The sequence below is a fragment of the Oncorhynchus nerka genome, linkage group LG18 (assembly GCF_034236695.1).
Source record: "Oncorhynchus nerka isolate Pitt River linkage group LG18, Oner_Uvic_2.0, whole genome shotgun sequence".
NCBI classification, from domain to species: domain Eukaryota; kingdom Metazoa; phylum Chordata; class Actinopteri; order Salmoniformes; family Salmonidae; genus Oncorhynchus; species Oncorhynchus nerka.
The window spans coordinates 66,453,964-66,473,541 of NC_088413.1; the positions used below are offsets into that span (position 1 = coordinate 66,453,964).

Below are 19,578 nucleotides of genomic sequence, written 5' to 3' on the forward strand. Positions count from 1 at the left end.
AAAGTACTAATTACATTTTGAATGCTTAGTAGGACAGGAAAATTGTCTAATTCACGTCCCAGTCATCCCTACTGCCTCGGATCTAGACTCACTAAACACAAATGCTTCATTTGTAAAGGATGTCTGAGTGTTGAAGTGTGCTCCTGGCTATCCGTTAAAAAAAATGTAACCTCTAATATCATGCCGTCTGGTTTGCTTAATTAAAGGAATTAGAAATGTATACTTGATGTTGTTAAAGTAGTTTTTTGCGATTACTTTTGATACTTAAGTACATTTAAAACCAAATACTTTTGGACTTTTACTGAAGTAGTATTGTACTGGGCAACTTTCATTTTTACTTGAGTCATTTTCTTTTAAAGTATCTTTACTTTTACTCAAGTATGTCTATTGGTACTTTTTCCACCACTGTGAGGTTGATATAACACTGAAATTGTGAAAATTATGATAATGCCCTTTTTGTACAAGAGTCCTTTGAAGAAATTGTCTGGAATTTCAGCCTGTTCAGGTAGGATGGACCTTTTGGCCCACATGCCACAATGTGATCTTATTATAATAGACCAATGACTGTTCATCTGGGTAAAGGCTCCAGACCATCCTATCAGCCAATCAGGCCTATGTATATAAATATCTTCACATTTATTTCCTAACACCCACGTGATCATACTGAGCATTTCAAACACCAAAAGGAGGCTCAGGGAAATAAATTAAACACAGAGTTTTCATTAAATTAACACTGATCTATTCAACATACAGTGGTGATTTAAAAATATAATTACAAAGACTGAACGGGGCCTTTAAGGATTCCAGCTTTAACACCCCAATACACTAGTTAAGACTGCTTTTGTAAAGACAACTTAGAAATTGCACTTCATCCGACATTGGTTGAAATTCAAATGAATGTGTACGTTTCTGCACCACCTCTGCCCGCAACCTGGAATTTCTTGCAAACGAAACAGCACTTGTTACAATAATGTAATCAAAGCTCACTAAATTAAATGTATCACACACACACAAATCAGCTTTTAGGGACACTCAAGGCCAGAGGGACAAAAGTGAAGAAAAATACATTCAGGGTTAAAGAGCATTTAATAATTTTATGAATGTTTGGTACGAAAACCATACAAATTATTCATAGTAGATTACTATTGAGCTTCATAGGAAATCATATATTATAACCACATGGAATGTTCGATTAAACTGTCATTAATAAAAAATTATACATCTGTTAAGCCAAATCAGTTTTGTATAGCATAAGTTTAAGCATAACAATGTTTAGCTATAATAACTCTACATCAACCACTAACATTGAATTGGTTCAAAAGCTTTGATTACTGCATGATGTTTTCTGGTGTTTCTTTTAAGTTGTGCAAAGTCCTTCTTGCAGTCCGAGCAACAGTAAAGCTTTTCTCCAGAGTGAACACGCTTGTGTTCTTTTAATACTGAAAAGATATTTCAACATTCAAGGTAGTGGTGGGACTTCTCTCCAGTCTGCACACACCAATGTTGCACTAGGTGAATAATTTGCCACAGTCAGAGCAGCGGTGTGGTTTTATTCCAGTGTGTTGTATCGGATGACACTTCAAATTAGAGGACTGGGGAAAACACTTCCCACAGTTTTTACACATGTAAGGCTTCTCACCACTGTGAACCCTGTAATGCATTTTCAACTGACGTGATAATGCAAAACCCTTTCCACAACCAAGACATTTCAGACTTCTCTCCAGTATGCAAATACTTATGACTTCAGGCCTGACATTTTTACCACAGTTGAAGCATTGGAACCGTTTTTCGCCAATAGGCTTGGGTGTGTGTTTGGTTTTCCAAACCGGCCACAGGAATAAGGCTGATCGTCTCTATGGAATACCAAGTCCACCTTCAAGCGAGATTTTGAAATAACATTCCACATTCAGAGCAGCATTACAGTTTCTCCCTAGTATGCATGCGCTGGTGGGTCCATAAGTTAGCCAGTTGGGAAAACGTTTTCCCACAGTCAGAGCAACTGTACGGTTTCTCTCCACTGTGCACTCTATTGTGTGTTTTCAGAAGAAACGTTGATACAAATCTCTTCCCACAGACAGTGCAGTGGTGGGGCTTCTCTCCTGTGTGTGACATTTTGTGTAACCTTAATCCTCCTTTGGAGGCAAAGGTCTTCTTACACTGACCACATGCTACTCTTTCTCCAGTATGCGTGTGCTCATGCTTTCTCAAGTCTCCCAGGCCTTTGAACTTCTTCTCACACTTAGAGCAGTGGTAAGGTCTCTCTCCTGTATGCACCCTTGTATGACCAGTAATTTCATGCAAGGTTTTGAAGCTCTTGTCACAATGAATGCAGTTATAAGGTTTCTCCCCAGTGTGTATTCGCATGTGCCTCACCAAGGGACCTGAAGTGGAGAAGGTTGCATCACAGAAAGTGCAGTGGTAGGGCCTCTCTCCAGTGTGTATCCGCATGTGTACCACAAGATGTGCCTTTATGGTAAAGCCCTTCCCACAATGAGAGCATGGAAAAGGTCTTTCACCAGTATGTGACCGCTGGTGTGCTTTTACAGAGGATGCTGCAGAAAATCTCTTTCCACAGTCAGGGCAAGAGTAAGGCTTCTCTCCAGAATGAATGCGCTGGTGTATTTTAAGATTACTGAGACTGGAGAATGTTGTCCCACAGTCACGACACTGGTAAGGTTTCTCTCCAGTGTGCGTCCTCTGATGAGACTTTAAACTTGAAGCTGACTTGAATCTCTTATTACAGGCTGCACAGTGGTAGGGCTTCTCTCCAGTATGATTCATTTGATGATACTTCAGGCCCGCTGATGAGCCGAAACTCATCTCACAATCAGGGCAAGAATAAGGTTTTTCTCCATTATGAGTAAGCTGGTGAGATTTCAATGCCTCGGATCTGGCAAATCCTTGCCCACAGTCAGAGCACTGGTATGGCTTCTCACCAGTATGGATTCTTCTGTGTCTTTTCATAAGTCCTGCCGTAGTGAAGCCTCTCCCACAGTCAGGACAGGGGTATCGCTTCTCAGCGGTATGAGTTCGCCGATGTTTATTCAGATAACGTTGTGTTATAAAGTTCTTTCCACAGTCAGGGCAGCTAAAGGGTTTTTCTCCAATATGTCTTAGCTGATGTTCTCGTAGGCTTCCCATGTGCTTAAAATTCTTCCCACATTCAGAGCACGAGTAAGGTTTCTCTCCTGTATGAACTGTCCGATGAACTCTCAAAGCACTTAAGATAGAAAAGTACTTTCCACAGTCAGAGCAGTGGTAGGACTTTCCTTTGTGCACTTTCTGATGATTCCTTAGATCTTTATAATTACTAAAACTCTTGCCACACTGTTTACAGTGGTGCATCTTAATCGTGAAAAATGTTTGTTGTTGTTTAGGCTTTACTGATGTAGAAGAGCTCTTTCTGTTCTTCGGCTGTTTGCGGCTAGGGCTCCGTCCTGTGTGATTGAAACAGTCTCGGGTTAGATAAAAGAACAGATCAATGTCTTAGGAAGTTTAATTAAAGACAGATTAATCAAGAAAATCAAGCCATGTCGATTAATCCAAAACTGTATTAGGATATTTACAGCCGACAGTATTTAGTCCAGGATTAAAGGGAAACTGGTTTTCAACGTCATCTTCATCATCTCCAGCACAATACCAGTTAACATGTCTAAACGGCACATTTCTAAGTTTTGTAGAGAAGTTCTACCCCGGTGACATCAAAGGTTAAGACACTTTGTCATGGAAATTCTACCTAAGGACACTCAAAGCAATTAATAAATTGTTTATCGGAATGCTAACGAGGTCGCAGTCAAACTTAGATACATAAAGTCCCGTTCTGAAGTGAGCTCTCCAAAAGCGTTCCCTTTATACGGCTACATAAAAACCAACCAACATGATTTATTGGGTCCTACATGTGACTGGCTCCATCTCCTATCTTAACTTAAAGAACATATTCTGTGCATTCTGCAAAATGGTCCTAAAGACCCCCCCCCCTCCTCCTCATCATATCTTTACCCAGCACAAATAGGAACCAAGGATTGTTTATGACACAAAAGACAAGATTAACATTTTCAAGACTGTCTCTTTACACAAGAAAATTTCCTTCACAACTTGCCAAACACCATGAGATTTGCGATGATGTGGGGAGCAGGACAATATCCTCCCTTGGGCTAGAAACTTGTTGCAGGATTTGAAAAGCACTTTTAATCTTACCTTATGTCACAGAGAAGCATTTTTTGGGGAGTCTTGTCTTTTTAACTACAAACACCTTTCTCATATGAAGACATTGGTTTGGTGCTGGAATTGATCAAAGCAGGTTAAAAAGTGGAGTCTCTGTCGTTTAATCTGTGTCCATGAAAGAGGCCTACAGTGACCAACAATTTGTTGCAAAAACATGTTACTATATATTAGGGCTGGGCGGTATACAGTATTTTATGATACTGTATTGATACAGGGACCGGTTTGGGTTTTTACAGTACCTTCTATACCGGAATTTGAATGTTTGGTTTGTTAAATGTGATACGCCATGTGTAATATAAATTTTTATAGTTCACTTCGCTACTTGAGTCATGTCTCTTCGCTCTTTCTCTTCTTGCCACTTTCCACACATACCTAGCCACGCCCCCTGTCACTCAAGGAGCACATTTGACGTTCCTCAGCAACAAGACATTTGCATGCATGCAGCACATGCAACAATGTTGATGACAATGCTGTTTTCACTTTGCTTCTTAATATAAATCCACTAACATTCTAGACATACCTCCAAACTACATGCCACCCTAGACCCTCTTCAATTTGCTTACCGCCCCAATAGATCCACAGACGACGCAATCACCACCACACTGCCCTGTCCCATCTGGACAAGAGGCATACCTATGTAAGAATACTGTTAATCAATTTCAGCTCAGCATTTAACACCATAGTACCCTCCAAACTAGTCATTAAGCTCGAGACCCTGGGTCTCGACCCGATGAGACAAGATAGTAACTACTAACAATTGGATACCACGAAATTGGGGAGAAAAGGGGGTAAAATACAAAAAAATAAAACACAAATAAATGTACATCTCACCCATCTATACACAACCACAAAGTGAACAAATGTTTATAAATATTTGCAAATTGATTGAAAATTAAATACAGAAATATCTCATTATATTAATAGTCCCACCCCTTTGCCATGACACTCCAAACTGAGCTCAGGTGCATCCAATTTCCTTTGATCATCCTTGAAATGTCACTACAACTTGGAGTCCACCTGAGTCCGCCAACTCAAATTGTTTGAAGATGATTTAGAAAGGAACTGGTCTATACAAAGTTCCACAGTTGACAGTCCATGTCAGAGCAGACACTATACCATGAAGTCCAAGGAACGGTGTGTCGATCTCCGAGATAGAATTGTGACGAGTAATATCTGGGGAAGGGTAGAAAACAATGTCTATAGTGTTGAATGTTTACAAGAGCATGGTGGTCTTCGTCATATGGAACTACCCAGACTCTGCCTAGAGCTGACCGTCCGACCAAACTGAGCAACAAGGACCTTGGTCAGGGGGTGACCAAGAACCCAATGACCAGTGTTCCTTGGCTGATATGGGAGAAACTGCCAGAAGTACAATAGTCTCTACAGCACTTCACCAATCTGGGCTTTATGGGAGAGTGGCCAGACGGAAGCCACTCCTGAGAAAAGGGCACATGACAGCACACCTGGAGTTTGCAAAAATGCACGAGAGACAGATCATAAGGCAAAAGATTATATGGTCTGATGAGAGACAACTTGTACTTTTTCGGCCTGAATGCAAAGCGCTACATCTGGAGAAAACCAGGCACAGCTCATCAACCGTCTAACACCATCCCTACCGTGAAACATGGCGGTGGCAGCATCATACTATGGGGATGCTTTTCAGCAGCATGGACTGGGAGACTGGTAAGGAAAAAGGGGACAATGAAGGGGGCCAATTACAGGCAAATCCTTGATAGTTTGCCCTTTGAAGCAGGTTATCTTAGACTGGGGTGAAGATTTACATTCCAGCAGGACAGTGACCCCATGTATACAGCCAAAGCAACAGTGTAATAGCTTCAGAACAATATACAGAAAATGCTGAATATGTCAAGGGGTATGGATACTTTCTGAAGGCACTGTATTATGAAGGATACAACCTTCTGTCTCTTGTAACAGATATTGCAGTTGCACAAGTCCCTACACATCGCATTAAAGAAAACTATCTGCGTTGTGTGATGTAGGCTAATCTTTATAGTTGCTGCCATATCGAAGCCACCAGCCAGACTTGCCTCCTTCTATAGCCAATGTTTGCAATGATGTCTGTATCTTGCCTGTGTTTGATATGCTGCCAGGATACATGCATGTAGCTCCCCATAAAAAAAACTTTAAACCACACACAGGCCCTGCTACTTCGCCTTTCAATGATCACGAAATACAGTGGTTGCTCCTTTAAAAGTTGCCATACTGCAGCACACAATGCAGGCTGCTGCAGCATTCTGTGGCATGTTGTCAGCCATTTTTTCTGTAAAAGCAAGTTAGTCTAGTTTGACCACCAGATAGCATCTGAGAAGCTTGAGTCTTCCAAATAGGCATTAGCAGAGAACTTAAAAGCTTTTTTTGTAATAACATAGTACAGTTGAAGTCAGAAGTTCACATACACCTTAGCCAAATACATTTGAACTCAGTTTTTTACAACTCCTGACATTTAATCCTAGTAAACATTCCCTGTCTTAGGTCTGTTAGGATCACCACTATTTTAAGAATGTGAAATGTCAGAATAATAGTAGAGAATTATTAATTTCAACTTTTATTTCTTTCATCACATTCCCAAGTGGTTCAGAAGTTTATACACTCAATTAGTATTAGGTAGTTGTGGAAAGCTTCCCACAATAAGTTTCCTCATGACATGGCTGGTGTAACTGAGTCAGATTTGTAAGCCTCATTGCTCGCACATGCTTTTTCAGTTCTGCCCACAATTTTTTTTAGGGTTGAGGTCAGGGCTTTGTGATAGCCACTCCAATACCTTGACTTTGTTGTCCTTAAGACATTTTGACAACTTTGGAAGTATGCTTGGGGTCATTGCCCATTTGGGACCAAGCTTTAACTTCCTGACTGATGTCTTCAGATGTTGCGTCAATATATCCACGTAATTTTCCTCATGATGCCATCTATTTTGTGAAGTGCACCAGTCCCTCCTGCAGCAAAGCACCCCCACAACATGATTTTTCCACCCCCGTGCTTCACGGGTTGGGATGGTGTTCTTCAGTTTGCAAGCCTCCCCCTTTCTCCTCCAAACATAACGATAGTCATTATGGCCAAATAGTTCTATTTTTGTTTCATCAGATCAGAGGACATTTCTCCAAAAAGTACAATCTTTGTCCCCATGTGCAGTTGCAAACCGTAGTCTGGCTTTTTTAATGGCGGTTTTGGAGTAGTGGCTTCTTCCTTGCTGAGTGGCCTTTCAGGTTATGTCGATATAGGACCCGTTTTACTGTGGATGTAGATACTTTAGTACCAGTTTCCTCCAGCATCTTCACAAGGTCCTTTGCTGTTGTACTGGGATTTATTTGCACTTTTCGCACCAAAGTTCGTTCATCTCTAGGAGACAGAACGCATCTCCCTCCTGAGCGGTATGACGGCTGCGTAGTCCCATGGTGTTTATACTTGCTTACTATTGTTTGTACAGATTAACGTGGTACCTTCAGGCTTTTGGAAATTGCTCCCAAGGATGAACCAGACTTGTGGAGGTCTTGGCTGATTTCTTTTGATTTTCCCATGATGTCAAGCAAAGAGGCACTGGGTTTGAAGGTAGGCCTTGAAATACATCCACAGGTACACCTCCAATTGACTCAAATGATGTCAATTAGCCTATCAGAAGCTTCTAAAGCCACGACATCATATTCTGGAATTTTCCAAGCTGTTTAAAGGCACAGTCAACTTATTGTATGTAAACTTCTGACCCACTGGAATTGTGATACAGTGAATTAAAAGTGAAATCTGTCTGTAAACAATTTTTGGAAAAATGACTTGTGTCATGTCATGCACAAAGTAGATGTCCTAACCGACTTGCCAAAACTACCATTTGTGGAATGGTTGAAAAATAAATTAATGACTCCATCCTAAGTGTATGTAAACTTCCGACTTCAACTGTCTATGGGATTAAGAAATTTGGCTTAATTAATTTGATTAATATTATGGTGTTTCTATTCCGAGAAAAACGAAACCCTCAGGGGTTTCCTTTAGGATGGCATGGAAAATATTGTGCTGTACAACGTGACGGTCAGGAGAAAGCTTCATCATAATAGGATTCTGAATTGTTTGCCATCATTAGACAACTTTGTTCCAATATTTCTGTAAATCAGTGATATTTATTCCCATAGTAATTCGTTATGGATCCATAACTAAATCAACATCTGCATTTTGAAAGAGTTATAATTATTTACAGAAACTTCTGAGACAGTATTAATGAACACCCGGACTTTCACTGGTAAGCCATATTTGCCTTGGGATCCATCCCAGTTTTCTGTGCCCACTCGTGGTCTCTCTCTTCGGTTACACATCCTTGGAATAGCAGAACAGCATAACGGCACCAGCCACTGTTCACCTATTGATTGCGCTGCGGATAATGCCAGTTTGTTTTTAAAATGTAACCTTTGTTTAAACTAGGCAAGTCAGGTAAGAACAAATTCTTATTTACAACTGTCTACGCCGGCCAAACCCGGATGACGCTGGGTCAATTGCTCACCACCTTATGCCAATCCCAATCACGGTCGGATGTGATACAGCCTGTATTCGAACCAGGGACTGTAGTAAAGCCTCTTGCACCGATATGCAATGCCTTAGACCGCTGCGCCACTCAGGAGCCATGACCAATTAATATATATTTTTCCCCCAGAACATTAACCATCTGTAGGTAGTTGTGGAAAGGTAGATACAAATGATTTGTTGCAGGTTGGGGAGGTCACACCTAGTTCGGCTATTAGACAGTTCTTTAGTAAAGGTTGAAAAAAGCTTGTGAAAAACGAATAATAATACTTTTCCCCCTTTCCACATGTTAAAGATTCCAATTGATAGTGTTTTTAGCCAGTCGGCCACAACCCCAATTAATACATTTGGGCACAGTCGATAGCGTGCTGTACTTCAGACCAGAATGTTGAGGGTTTGAAACCGGACGCAAAACGAATTTGTCCAACGATAACAGCCCGTGATGTATGGGCGTAATCGGAGTTTGACGGCTGTCAACATCAAGCATATCACATGTCAAGGGATGACTACAACACAAACCCAGCTACCTGGGGGGTGAACATTGTAACATTCTAGCAATAGTGTCTTGGAGTTGAGTCTGGATATGCAAAATTATACACACTTACATGCTGTGATCACAACATTCCAAGATCAGAATGACAGTTTAATCGCAGCGATTCAATAAAAGTGGATAAAGCTAAATGATTACATCCTACAAGGTTTTTCAATCCCGTTGTGAAGTATTCAACAATACAGTTGGTTTGTCTACACAGAGGCAAATAATTATCTTCTAAATTCAAAGGAGTTCATCTGAATACAAGGTCATTCAATATCTGATGACTTGCTTGTTGTTTTTGCTGTATGTGTTATCACTGGCAGGGATGTAGACAGTATAGGCCTATTCTCAGAACATGTTCTTTAGAATCTTCAAACATGCTTATGTTGCAAAACTGTTACGACACTTAAGGGAATTTTTATCAATGATGACTAATTATGTATACATTTCAATCAGGACTGACTAATCAGAATACTATTATGTTACTGTATATGTACTAATCAGAATACTATCATGTTACTGTATATGTATGAATTTTCTTTTTAAACTTAGTACTGAATATAATATTTGCAAATATAATCAAGATTTAGAACAATGACTGTCTGTACTACGGTAGAAATGAATTAACTCATGGCCAGTCTGGCTAGAAGGCTTATCTACACAAGCATGGCCTTGGCTCGGTCATATATTATCTTAAATAGGGAGAGACATGCGAGAACCATACAGCCATTGTACTACAGCGGAAATGACATGGGCTAGTACTGAAACTAATGACGTCATTTTCAGTTTATAACCTGTGGTAAAATGTGTAATGGGCAGTACTCTCGTGAATAAAAGCTGCTGTTTGACTTTAAGACTGGGCTCTGTTCATTTCTATAAAATAAGGGTCATACAAATCCTTATGAATTGACAGTGTTTGATTTTAATTGGGTGTTAAAACATGGAGGAATTAAATTCCTGTAACAGACACCAAAGCTTGTACGAACATGTTGATCACAGGGCCGTAGCCAGGGTCTGAGTTTTAGTGAGGTCCAAATATAGATATTTAAGTTAAAGCTCATTTACTGCATTTATATACAATTTAAAAACTCTAAAATGCTTTCTGTTACCAGAAAAATGTGAACAAATAAGTTTGCTTTACAGCTATTTTCCTGAAATTCTACACATTTTGCCATGACTTATGCCATGTTAATATGATATCTTAGTGAGAGTGACTAACAAAATCAAATGTGGGGCCCCCTTGGAGGTCAGTGCCCAGCCAGTAATTAGGCCATGATTACAACAAGGTAAGATAGCTTTTAAAAAATGTTAACAGACATGGACTAATTGAGTGACTGTCAGTGAGCGACATAACAAGAGGAAAACTGCTGATGCACAACCAAGTTTCAAAATTGCACTTTGTGTATTCTACTATTCTAACTATCAACAGTAAGTTGAGACCCCAACAGTTCCCCCAAAACTATGCATTAGATGTTTTATTCTGAAAAATGACTGAGGTCCGGACATCGGTTTCCTCATGTGTAGCTACAGCCCTGGTTGAGCATATATTTTGTGTATAGCTGCATCTAGCCTAACACGCACATCACACAGTCCACGTTGAGTGACAGAGTTGCTAAATAAATGTGCACATACATCAAATCATTTTACACACACTGCTCACATGCATTAACGAGCATCTTCATAGCCATAGCTTGGTTCTATTGGAGATGCACCACAAGTCCCCTCCTTACTGGATATCAGGAAGATACAAACCCACATGGGTTTAACTAACTAAAAACTAGGTTTGCCTTTTTATCTGTGGATTAATTATCAGAGTGGAGGAACTGCCCCTAAATTAATATATTTGATTCACAATTGATTTTGGTAATTTAACTTGCATGTCATGATTAGAGCTCGACTGATTAATCGGAATGGCCGATTAATTAGGGCCGATTTCAAGTTTTCATAACAATCGGTAATCGGCATTTATGGACACCAATCATGGCATTGCACTCCACGAGGAGACTGCGTGACAGACTGACTACCTGTTATGTGAGTGCAGCAAGGAGCCAAGGTAAGGTGCTAGCAAGCATTAAACGTATCTTATAAAAAACAATCAATCTTAACATTATCACTAGTTAACTACACATTGTTGATAATTTTACTAGTTTATCTAGCATGTCCTGCGTTGCGGTGTCTGTTAATTTATCATTGAATCACAGCGTACTTCGCCAATCGGGTGATTTAACAAGCGCATTCGCGAAAAAAAAGCACTGTCGTTGCACCAATGTACCTAACTAACCATAAACATCAACGTCTTTCTTAAAATCAATACACAAGTGTATATTTTTAAACCTGCATATTTAGTTAATATTGCCGGCTAACATTCATTTCTTTTAACTAGGGAAATTGTGTCACTTCTCTTGCATTCTATGCAACAGAGTCAGGGTATATGCAGCAGTTTGAGCCGCCTGGCTCGTTGCGAACTGTGTGAAGACCATTTCTTCCTAACAAACACAGCCATCTTCGCCAAACGGGCGATGATTTAACAAAAGCGCATTTGCGAAAAAAGCACAATCGTTGCACGAATGTACCTAACCATAAACATCAATGCCTTTCTTAAAATCAATACTTTTAAACCTACATATTTAGTTAAAAGAAATTCAGGTTAGCAGGCAATATTAAACTAGGGAAATTGTGTCACTTCTCTTGTGTTCATTGCACGTAGAGGCAGGGTATACGCAGTTTAGGCCGCCTGGCTTGTTGGGAACTAATTTGCCAGAATTTTACGTAATTATGGCATAACAGTGAAGGTTGTGCAATGTAACAGCAATATTTAGACTTATGGATGCCACAGAACTGTTGGGGCGGATTAATCATAATGAGTTGGGTAACATAGATAATTAAGATGTTTTAGTTGCATAATATGCTTATGTGAGATACTTGTCATTAGAATGTATCCCTTTGGACTCTAGTGTTGGCAGTTGGACTTTTCCCTCAGCTAGGGCTCAGTCACTTGGGGCCCAGAGAGGGGAGAGGTCAGGCTTGTCTTTCACATGTCCCTGGTGCTATGCAGAATATCAGAAAGGGAAGAGGACAGAATGGGACATTGTCTTCATATGTGAATGTGTCTTTACCTATTCTTAAACAATGTGAAGGGAAGGCGTGATTAATGCGGAACCAATTACTTGTCTCCACAATGTCTGTGCGCAAGTCACTCCCCTCAGTGAGCTTGTCCAGGAGTGGGGTCAAGAGGGGGTTTACTTGAGACTCTAAAGTTGACAATTGATATATACATTGGATTAGTTGGTGTTTTTGTACTATGAAGTACCAGGAACGAGATTAGAACCTCATCTTAGGGACCAAAATGAATGATAATGTATATTGAATGCTATCTGGCTATAGGATACTCCTCTCTCAAGTAAAAGTCTTTCTTTGTGAACAGTTCCTAAATATCTGTGGTTTGTCGTGTCAAAGGGGTGTGGATCTTTGCTATAAAAGATCTCAGTAGCCATTGTGTTGACACTCAACGGTTCATTAGAAATGGCAAATCATTGAAAGTCAAGTGCTAATGCAGATGTAGTTTAAGTATAACTGACTGGTGTGTGAAGTTTGTCTCTCTCCTCATGTGGTAATACGGTTCCGTATTTCACTGAAATGATAAGTCATTGATATGGTCAAATCCGGAAAATAAGGCACATTTCTGCGTGTTATTATATTATAATTAAGTCTATGATTTGATATAGCAGTCTGACTGAGCGGTGGTAGGCAGCACCAGGCTCATAAGCATTCATTCAAACAGCACTTTACTGCGTTTGCCAGCAGCTCTTCGCAATGCTTCAAGCATTGAGCTGTTTATGACTTCAAGCCTATCAACTCCCGAGATTAGACTGGCAATACTAAAGTACCTATTAGAACATCCAATAGTCAAAGGAATATGAAATACAAATGGTATAGAGGGAACGGTTGGGGCGGATGAATCAGAATTAGTTGGGTAACATAGGCCGTCATTGAAAATAAGAATTTGTTCTTAACTGACTTGCCTAGTTAAATAAAGGTTAAAAACTATATATAACAAAATTAGTCCTATTATAACTACAACCTAAAACTTCTTACCTGGGAATATTGAAGACTCATGTTAAAAGGAACCACCAGCTTTCATATGTTCTCATGTTCTGGGCAAGAAACTAAAACGTTAGCTGTTTTTACATGGCACATATTGCACTTACTTTCTTCTGTTTTTGCATTATTTAAACCAAATTGAACATGTTTCATTATTTATTTGAGACTAAATTGATTTTATTGATGTATTATATTAAGTTAAAATAAAAAAGTGTTAATTGTTCATTCAGTATTGTTGTAATTATCATTATTACAAATATACATATAAAAACAATCTGCCAATTAATAGGCACCGGCTTTTTTTGGTCCTCCAATAATCTGTATCGGCGTTGAAAAATCATGATCGGTCGACCTCTAGTCATGATCATGTCTGATGGGGACAGACAAAATCAACATGTGCATGATGACACGCGCACGATGACACGCCGGCATGGCCGGTGTAGTCAGCATACAATTCCTCCTGAAAAAAATAGCATGCAATCAACTTATGCTTAATAGCCTGAGGCGATTAAACATGTCGACATGCCTTTTGTGTACAACATTCATCGTCGATCAAGGAGGGGGAGGAATCGGCAGCGAAGCACGAACAGCCCCCGAGCAACAGCTACGTAGGTAGCGGAGTAGGCAGCAGCTACGTTATTAAAAAATAAAATCCTGCACATGCACAGAAATCTCAGTATCTTTAACCACGGAACCTTCGGGTTCCAGGAAAATCTGCAAAGATAGTCACGTCGTATAAAAAACGGTAATGATCCAATGACTTCAATTCAAAACAATGGAACAATACAATGAAATCTGTTAACTCTTATTATATCTTCTAAAATTAAGGCACATAAATACTTTCCAAGCACTTTTATCTCAGAATTGTTATAAAGAACACAACTTAAAACAGAATACCCCAAAAATATATATATTTTGACCCAGTTTGGCACATTGAATTGGCTGCTTTTTACACTACTTCATAACAAATACACTTACCAAGAGGAATTGAAGCCTCAAATCCACTCTCCTCTCTTTCACATTGTCTGAAACGGTCTCCCAGTAAATTCCTGCAGTCCTCCAGTATCACTGAAACCTTTCTAAGAGTCGGCAGGGGCGGTTTGTCTTTTGCGTGATGGGGCGGAGTTATGCTGAAGTTGTCCTTACAATCCTGGAGTGAAGGGCGGGAAAAACATTTACTGTAAGTAATCTACAGCGCTCCGGAATCATTTGGGCTGTATACTCCTGTAGAGAATGGAGACACCAAAAGCACAGCAGGTATATTTCATACTGTACATAAACGTATTGTGAAAGTATCATTCAAAGAGGATTATATTCATTCAGATGAGATGTCAGGGCTAACCATGCAGATGGAAAGACGTCTCATTGTGTCCGTGCCATTATGGCATCTGTGACAGCATGGGCAGCGCCATTAAGGCCATCTCCATTTTGAAGTATTACATTTTCTTGACAATTGGCTGATCCCTTCTGATGACCTGGTTAGACAACCTAACTTTAGCAGGCGTAAAAGAAATGCCTAAAACTAAATCCCCCCCACATTCTGGTCTTGATGAGAATAAAATAACTGTCGGGGATGATCTCTTCTGCATTGTTCAACCAATCCAGTAAATGTGGAGGAGGAGTTAATATTGTCGCCTTGTTAAAGTCCAAAAACAGTAGTCGCGTCACAGGGTCTCTTCCATTTCCCTGAAAACCGGAACACCTGGTTGTTGACGACCAACAGGGTAGGTTAGACATGACTAACAGGGTCACCAGGGACGACCAACAGGGTAGGTTAGACATGACTCCAACAGGGTCACCAGGGACGACCAACAGGGTAGGTTAGACATGACTCCAACAGGGTCACCAGGGACGACCAACAGGGTAGGTTAGACATGACTCTAACAGGGTCACCAGGGACGACCAACAGGGTAGGTTAGACATGACTCTTAACAGGGTCACCAGGAGGGATCAGCCAATGAAGTTGGAAGTCCCACCCAGTTGACGACAATAAAACGGTGGAAGCCCTCAATAGATAGCAATAGTAATGGTGTCTTTTTGTAGGCACCAACTCCGCCATGGTTCGTTGGACAAAGCCTATGGGACGGGTTTTGGGATAAACAGCTAAAACAATCTGAGGTTAACAGAGAATTAAAATCTCTTATACTTTTAGTTCTATGAGATAATATCAGTCAGTTAACATGACCTTTATGAATTATGAAGCCTGTGCTTTTCTTGATTACATAAATGCTTCAAAATGTAAAACAAGCGATGTATGAGATCATCTTCATCACATAACATCACTTGTTTTAAATTTTGAAGCATTTATGTAATAAAAAAAAGCACAGGCTTCATAATTCATAAAGGTCATGTTAACTGACTGATATTATCCCATAGAACAAAAACATAAGATCTTCTAAACGTCTTAACCGCAGACATTTTTTGGGGCATTTATCCCAAAAACCTATTCTTTCCCCATTTGAATGGCTGAACGAACCAGAGGTAACCCATTTCCCACTTGTTAGGACTACAAGCTGGCGAGCTCTGTGGCACTGTGTGCCAAAACTTGGTCCTCAGGACCCCAAGGGGTGCATGTTTTGTTTTTTGCCCTAGCACTACACAACTGATTCAATTAATCAACTGATCATCAAGCTAAAGCCACTGAAGGCCTCTATCATTCTCTATGGGGCTAACAACCTTTGAAAAATATATATATATATAAAATCTATGCTAACTGTTATGTTCTGTTAATTACTGATGTCCCCTTTAAGAATGGAGCATCCTTGGTCAAGCGCAGTGTAGTTCTATGTTATTCTGGTACTAACTCGTTTGAGTAAATGTGAAGCTCCAGTTCAATTGCTTGTATTCAGAGTCTTTCTTATTACATAAATAAGTACTAAGTGTTAAGACACTACACTAACAACCGGATTTTTCTTTCTAAATATTCACAGCATGTGATTAGCATTAGCTTCATGGCAGCAACATTAGTGTCCCAGCAGCAACATTAAGACTGACGGTTTCCGATTTTGCCTTCAAAATAAAAGTCTGCGGTAAAATGCTGTGTATGATACGAAATCAAGTGCAATGTTCAAATGTTACCAAAAATCTAAACTAAAAGAGAATTACTATATATAACAAATATTATAAGGTGAAGCACATTGATAAATGGTTGGAGCTTAAGTAAATTATTGTAAAGAACAGTATTTTACAGACTCTATTGATCTAGTGCTAGTCTACACTGAGTATATACAACATTAAGAACACCTGTCTCTCCATGACATAGACCAGGAATATTCAACTCTTACCCTACGAGGTTCGAAGCCTGCTGGTTTTCTGTAATACCTGATAAGGAACAATGAAATGCAGTGGAACTGACTTTGAGGTCTAGGACATCCAGACAACGTGATAAACTGTGGGACACAATGGAGTAAACATGGGCCAGCATCCCTGTGGAAAGCTTTGAATTTGTACTGAGGACAAAATGGGAGGGGTCCAACTCAATATTAGAAAAGGTGTTCCTGAGGCCTCCTACGTCTAAGGCGTCACTACAGACCCGGGTTCGATCCCAGGCTGCGGCCACAAGCGGGAGACCCATAGGGCGGTGCACAATTGGCAAAGCATCGTCCGTGTTAGGGGAGGATTCAGCCGGGGGGGATTTTTTAGCTCATCGCGCTCTAGCGACTCCTTGTGGCAGACCGGGCGCCTGCAAGCTGACTTCGGAGGTCAGTTGAAAGGTGTTTCCTCCGACACATTGGTATGGCTAGCTTCCGGGTTAAGCAGGCTGGTGTTAAGGAGCACAGTTCGGCAGGTCATGTTTCGGAGAACGCATGACTCGACCTTCGCTTCTCCCGAGCCCGTTGGAGTGCTTCAACAATGAGACAAGATCATAATTGGATATGAAAAAAATTGGGGAGAAAAGGGGTAAAATAAAAATACAAAAAAAAGGTGTTCCTAATGTTTGTTTGTGTTATTATTTGGATGACTCTGGTCTAAATACCCAGCAGCCATTTCTACTTTGTCCAAGCACCAGCTTACCCAGCAGCCATTTCTATACCCATTCCATTTGTCCAAGCACCAGCTTTCAGAGCAGCTCACAGATCACTGCACGTGTACATAGGACATCCAACTACCTCATCCCCATACTGTATTCTTTATTTTTGCACCCTAGTATCTCTACTTGCACATTCATCTTCTGCACATCTATCACTCCAGTGTTTAATTGCTAAATTGTAATTATTTTGCCACTATGGCCTATTTATTGCCTTACCTCATTTGCACACTGTATATAGACTTTCTCTATTGTATTATTGACTGTTTGTTTATGCCATGTGTAACTCTGTGTTGTTTTTGTCGCACTGCTTTGCTTTATCTTGGCCTAGTCGCAGTTGTAATTGAGAACTTGTTCTCAACTAGCCTACCTGGTTAAATAAAATAAAACATTTTAAATAGACATATTTGCTTATGGAGAAAAAAACTATTCTATGTGCCGATTTAAAAGTGGGGTGAGTAGTACTCAGTAGGGTCTGTAGAATCTATATATGGTGTCATTTCACAGGGCTCTGAATAATACTGAGTATTGCCAGCCTTTTACGGTCATCAAATACTGTGGCTTAAAATGGGGTGCAGGACTCTATACGATACATAAAGTATTATTTGTGCCGACGTAAAAGTAGGGTAAGGAGGAGTACTAAGTAGGGTCTGTAGAACCTGTGGTGTCATTTTATGGGGCTATGAATAATACGGAGTGTCGCTGGCCTTTTACCACGCCCATTACATTGGGCACAAAGCAAAGTATTCTGACGCCTTGACTTTTTCTACATTTTGTTAGGTTACAGCCTTATTCTAAAATGATTTTTTTTATCCCTAAAGCTAAAACAGGTTTTTTTAGAAAAGTTTGCAAAAAAAAAAACTCTTTACTCAGTACTTTGTTGAAGAACCTTTCGCAGCGATTACAGCTTCGAGTCGAGTCTTCCTGGGTAGGAAGCAACAAGCTTGGCACACCTGTATTTGGAGAGTTTCTCCCATTCTTCTTTGCAGATCCTCTCAAGCTCTGTCAGGTTGGATGGGGAGCTGCACAGCTATTTTCAGGTCTCTCCAGAGATGTTCGATAGGGTTCAAGTCCAGGCTCTGCCTGGGCCACTCAAGAACAGTCAGACTTGTCCCAAAGCCACTCCTGCGTTGGCTTGGCTGTGAGTTTACAGCCGTTGTCCTGTTGGAAGTTGAACATTCACCCCAGTCTGAGGCCCTGAGCGCTCTGAAGCAGGTTACCATCAAGGATTTCTGTACTTTGCTCAGTTCATCTTTCCCTCGACCCCGACTAGTCTTTCTCAGTCCCTGCCGCAGAAAAACATCCCCACCGCATGGTGCTGCCACCAACATGCTTCACTGTAGGGATGTTGCCAGGTTTCCTCCAGACGTGACACTTGGAAATCAGGCCAAAGAGTTCAATCTTGGTTTCATCTGACCAAAGAATCTTGTTTGTCATGGTCTGAGAGTCCTTTAGGTGCCTTTTGGCAAACTCCAAACGGGCGGTCATGTGCCTTTTACTGAGGAGTGGCTTCTGTCTGGCCACTCTACCATAAAGGCCTGGTTGGTAGAGTGCTGCAGAGACTGTTGTCCTTCTGTGGAGATGGGAGAAACTTCAAGAGGAACTCTGTGATCATCGGGTTGTTGGTCACCTCCCTGACCAAGGCCCTTATTGGTTCTAAACTTTATCAATTTAAGAATGACGGAGTCAACTGTGTTCTTGGGGACCTTCAATGCTGCAGGAATGTTTTGGTAACCTTCCCCAGATCTGTGCCTCGACACAATCCTGTCTCGGAGCTCTATGGACAATTCCTTCTACCTCATGGCTTGGTTTTGCTCTGACATGCACTGTCAACTGTGGGGCAATATGTGTGTGCCTTTCCAACTCATGTCCAATCCATTTAATTTTCCACAGACGGACACCAAAGCAAGTTTAAGAAACATCTCAAGGATGATCAATGGAAACAGGATGCACCTGAGCTCAATTTCAAGTCTCAAAGCAAAGGGTCTGAATACTTAGGTAAATAAGGTATTTCTGTTTTGTAATTTTTTATCAAAATGCAATTTTTTTAAATTAAACTGTTTTTGCTTTGTCATCATGGGGTATTGTGTATAGATTGATGAGGAACATTTTTTTTCAATCACTTTTAGAATAAGACTAACGTAACAAAATGCGAAAATGTCATGGG

At 40.4% G+C, this 19,578-nt stretch overlaps 1 protein-coding gene across 4 annotated transcripts in view; it reads right to left on the bottom strand.

Moving 5' to 3' along the window:
• Window positions 1-19,578, bottom strand: part of LOC115146366 (gastrula zinc finger protein XlCGF57.1-like) — a 35,023-nt gene that overhangs the window by 13,457 nt on the left and 1,988 nt on the right. For 2 of the 4 annotated variants that reach the window (XM_029688400.2, XM_029688401.2), the window contains exon 3: window positions 14,363-14,534. In XM_029688400.2, coding sequence (XP_029544260.2) covers window positions 14,363-14,534 — 172 coding nt within the window. Of the gene's footprint in view, window positions 1-1,067; window positions 3,438-10,182; window positions 13,845-14,362; window positions 14,535-19,578 lie in introns of those variants that run through there. The other 2 variants (XM_029688399.2, XM_029688402.2) reach the window with 2 other exon arrangements.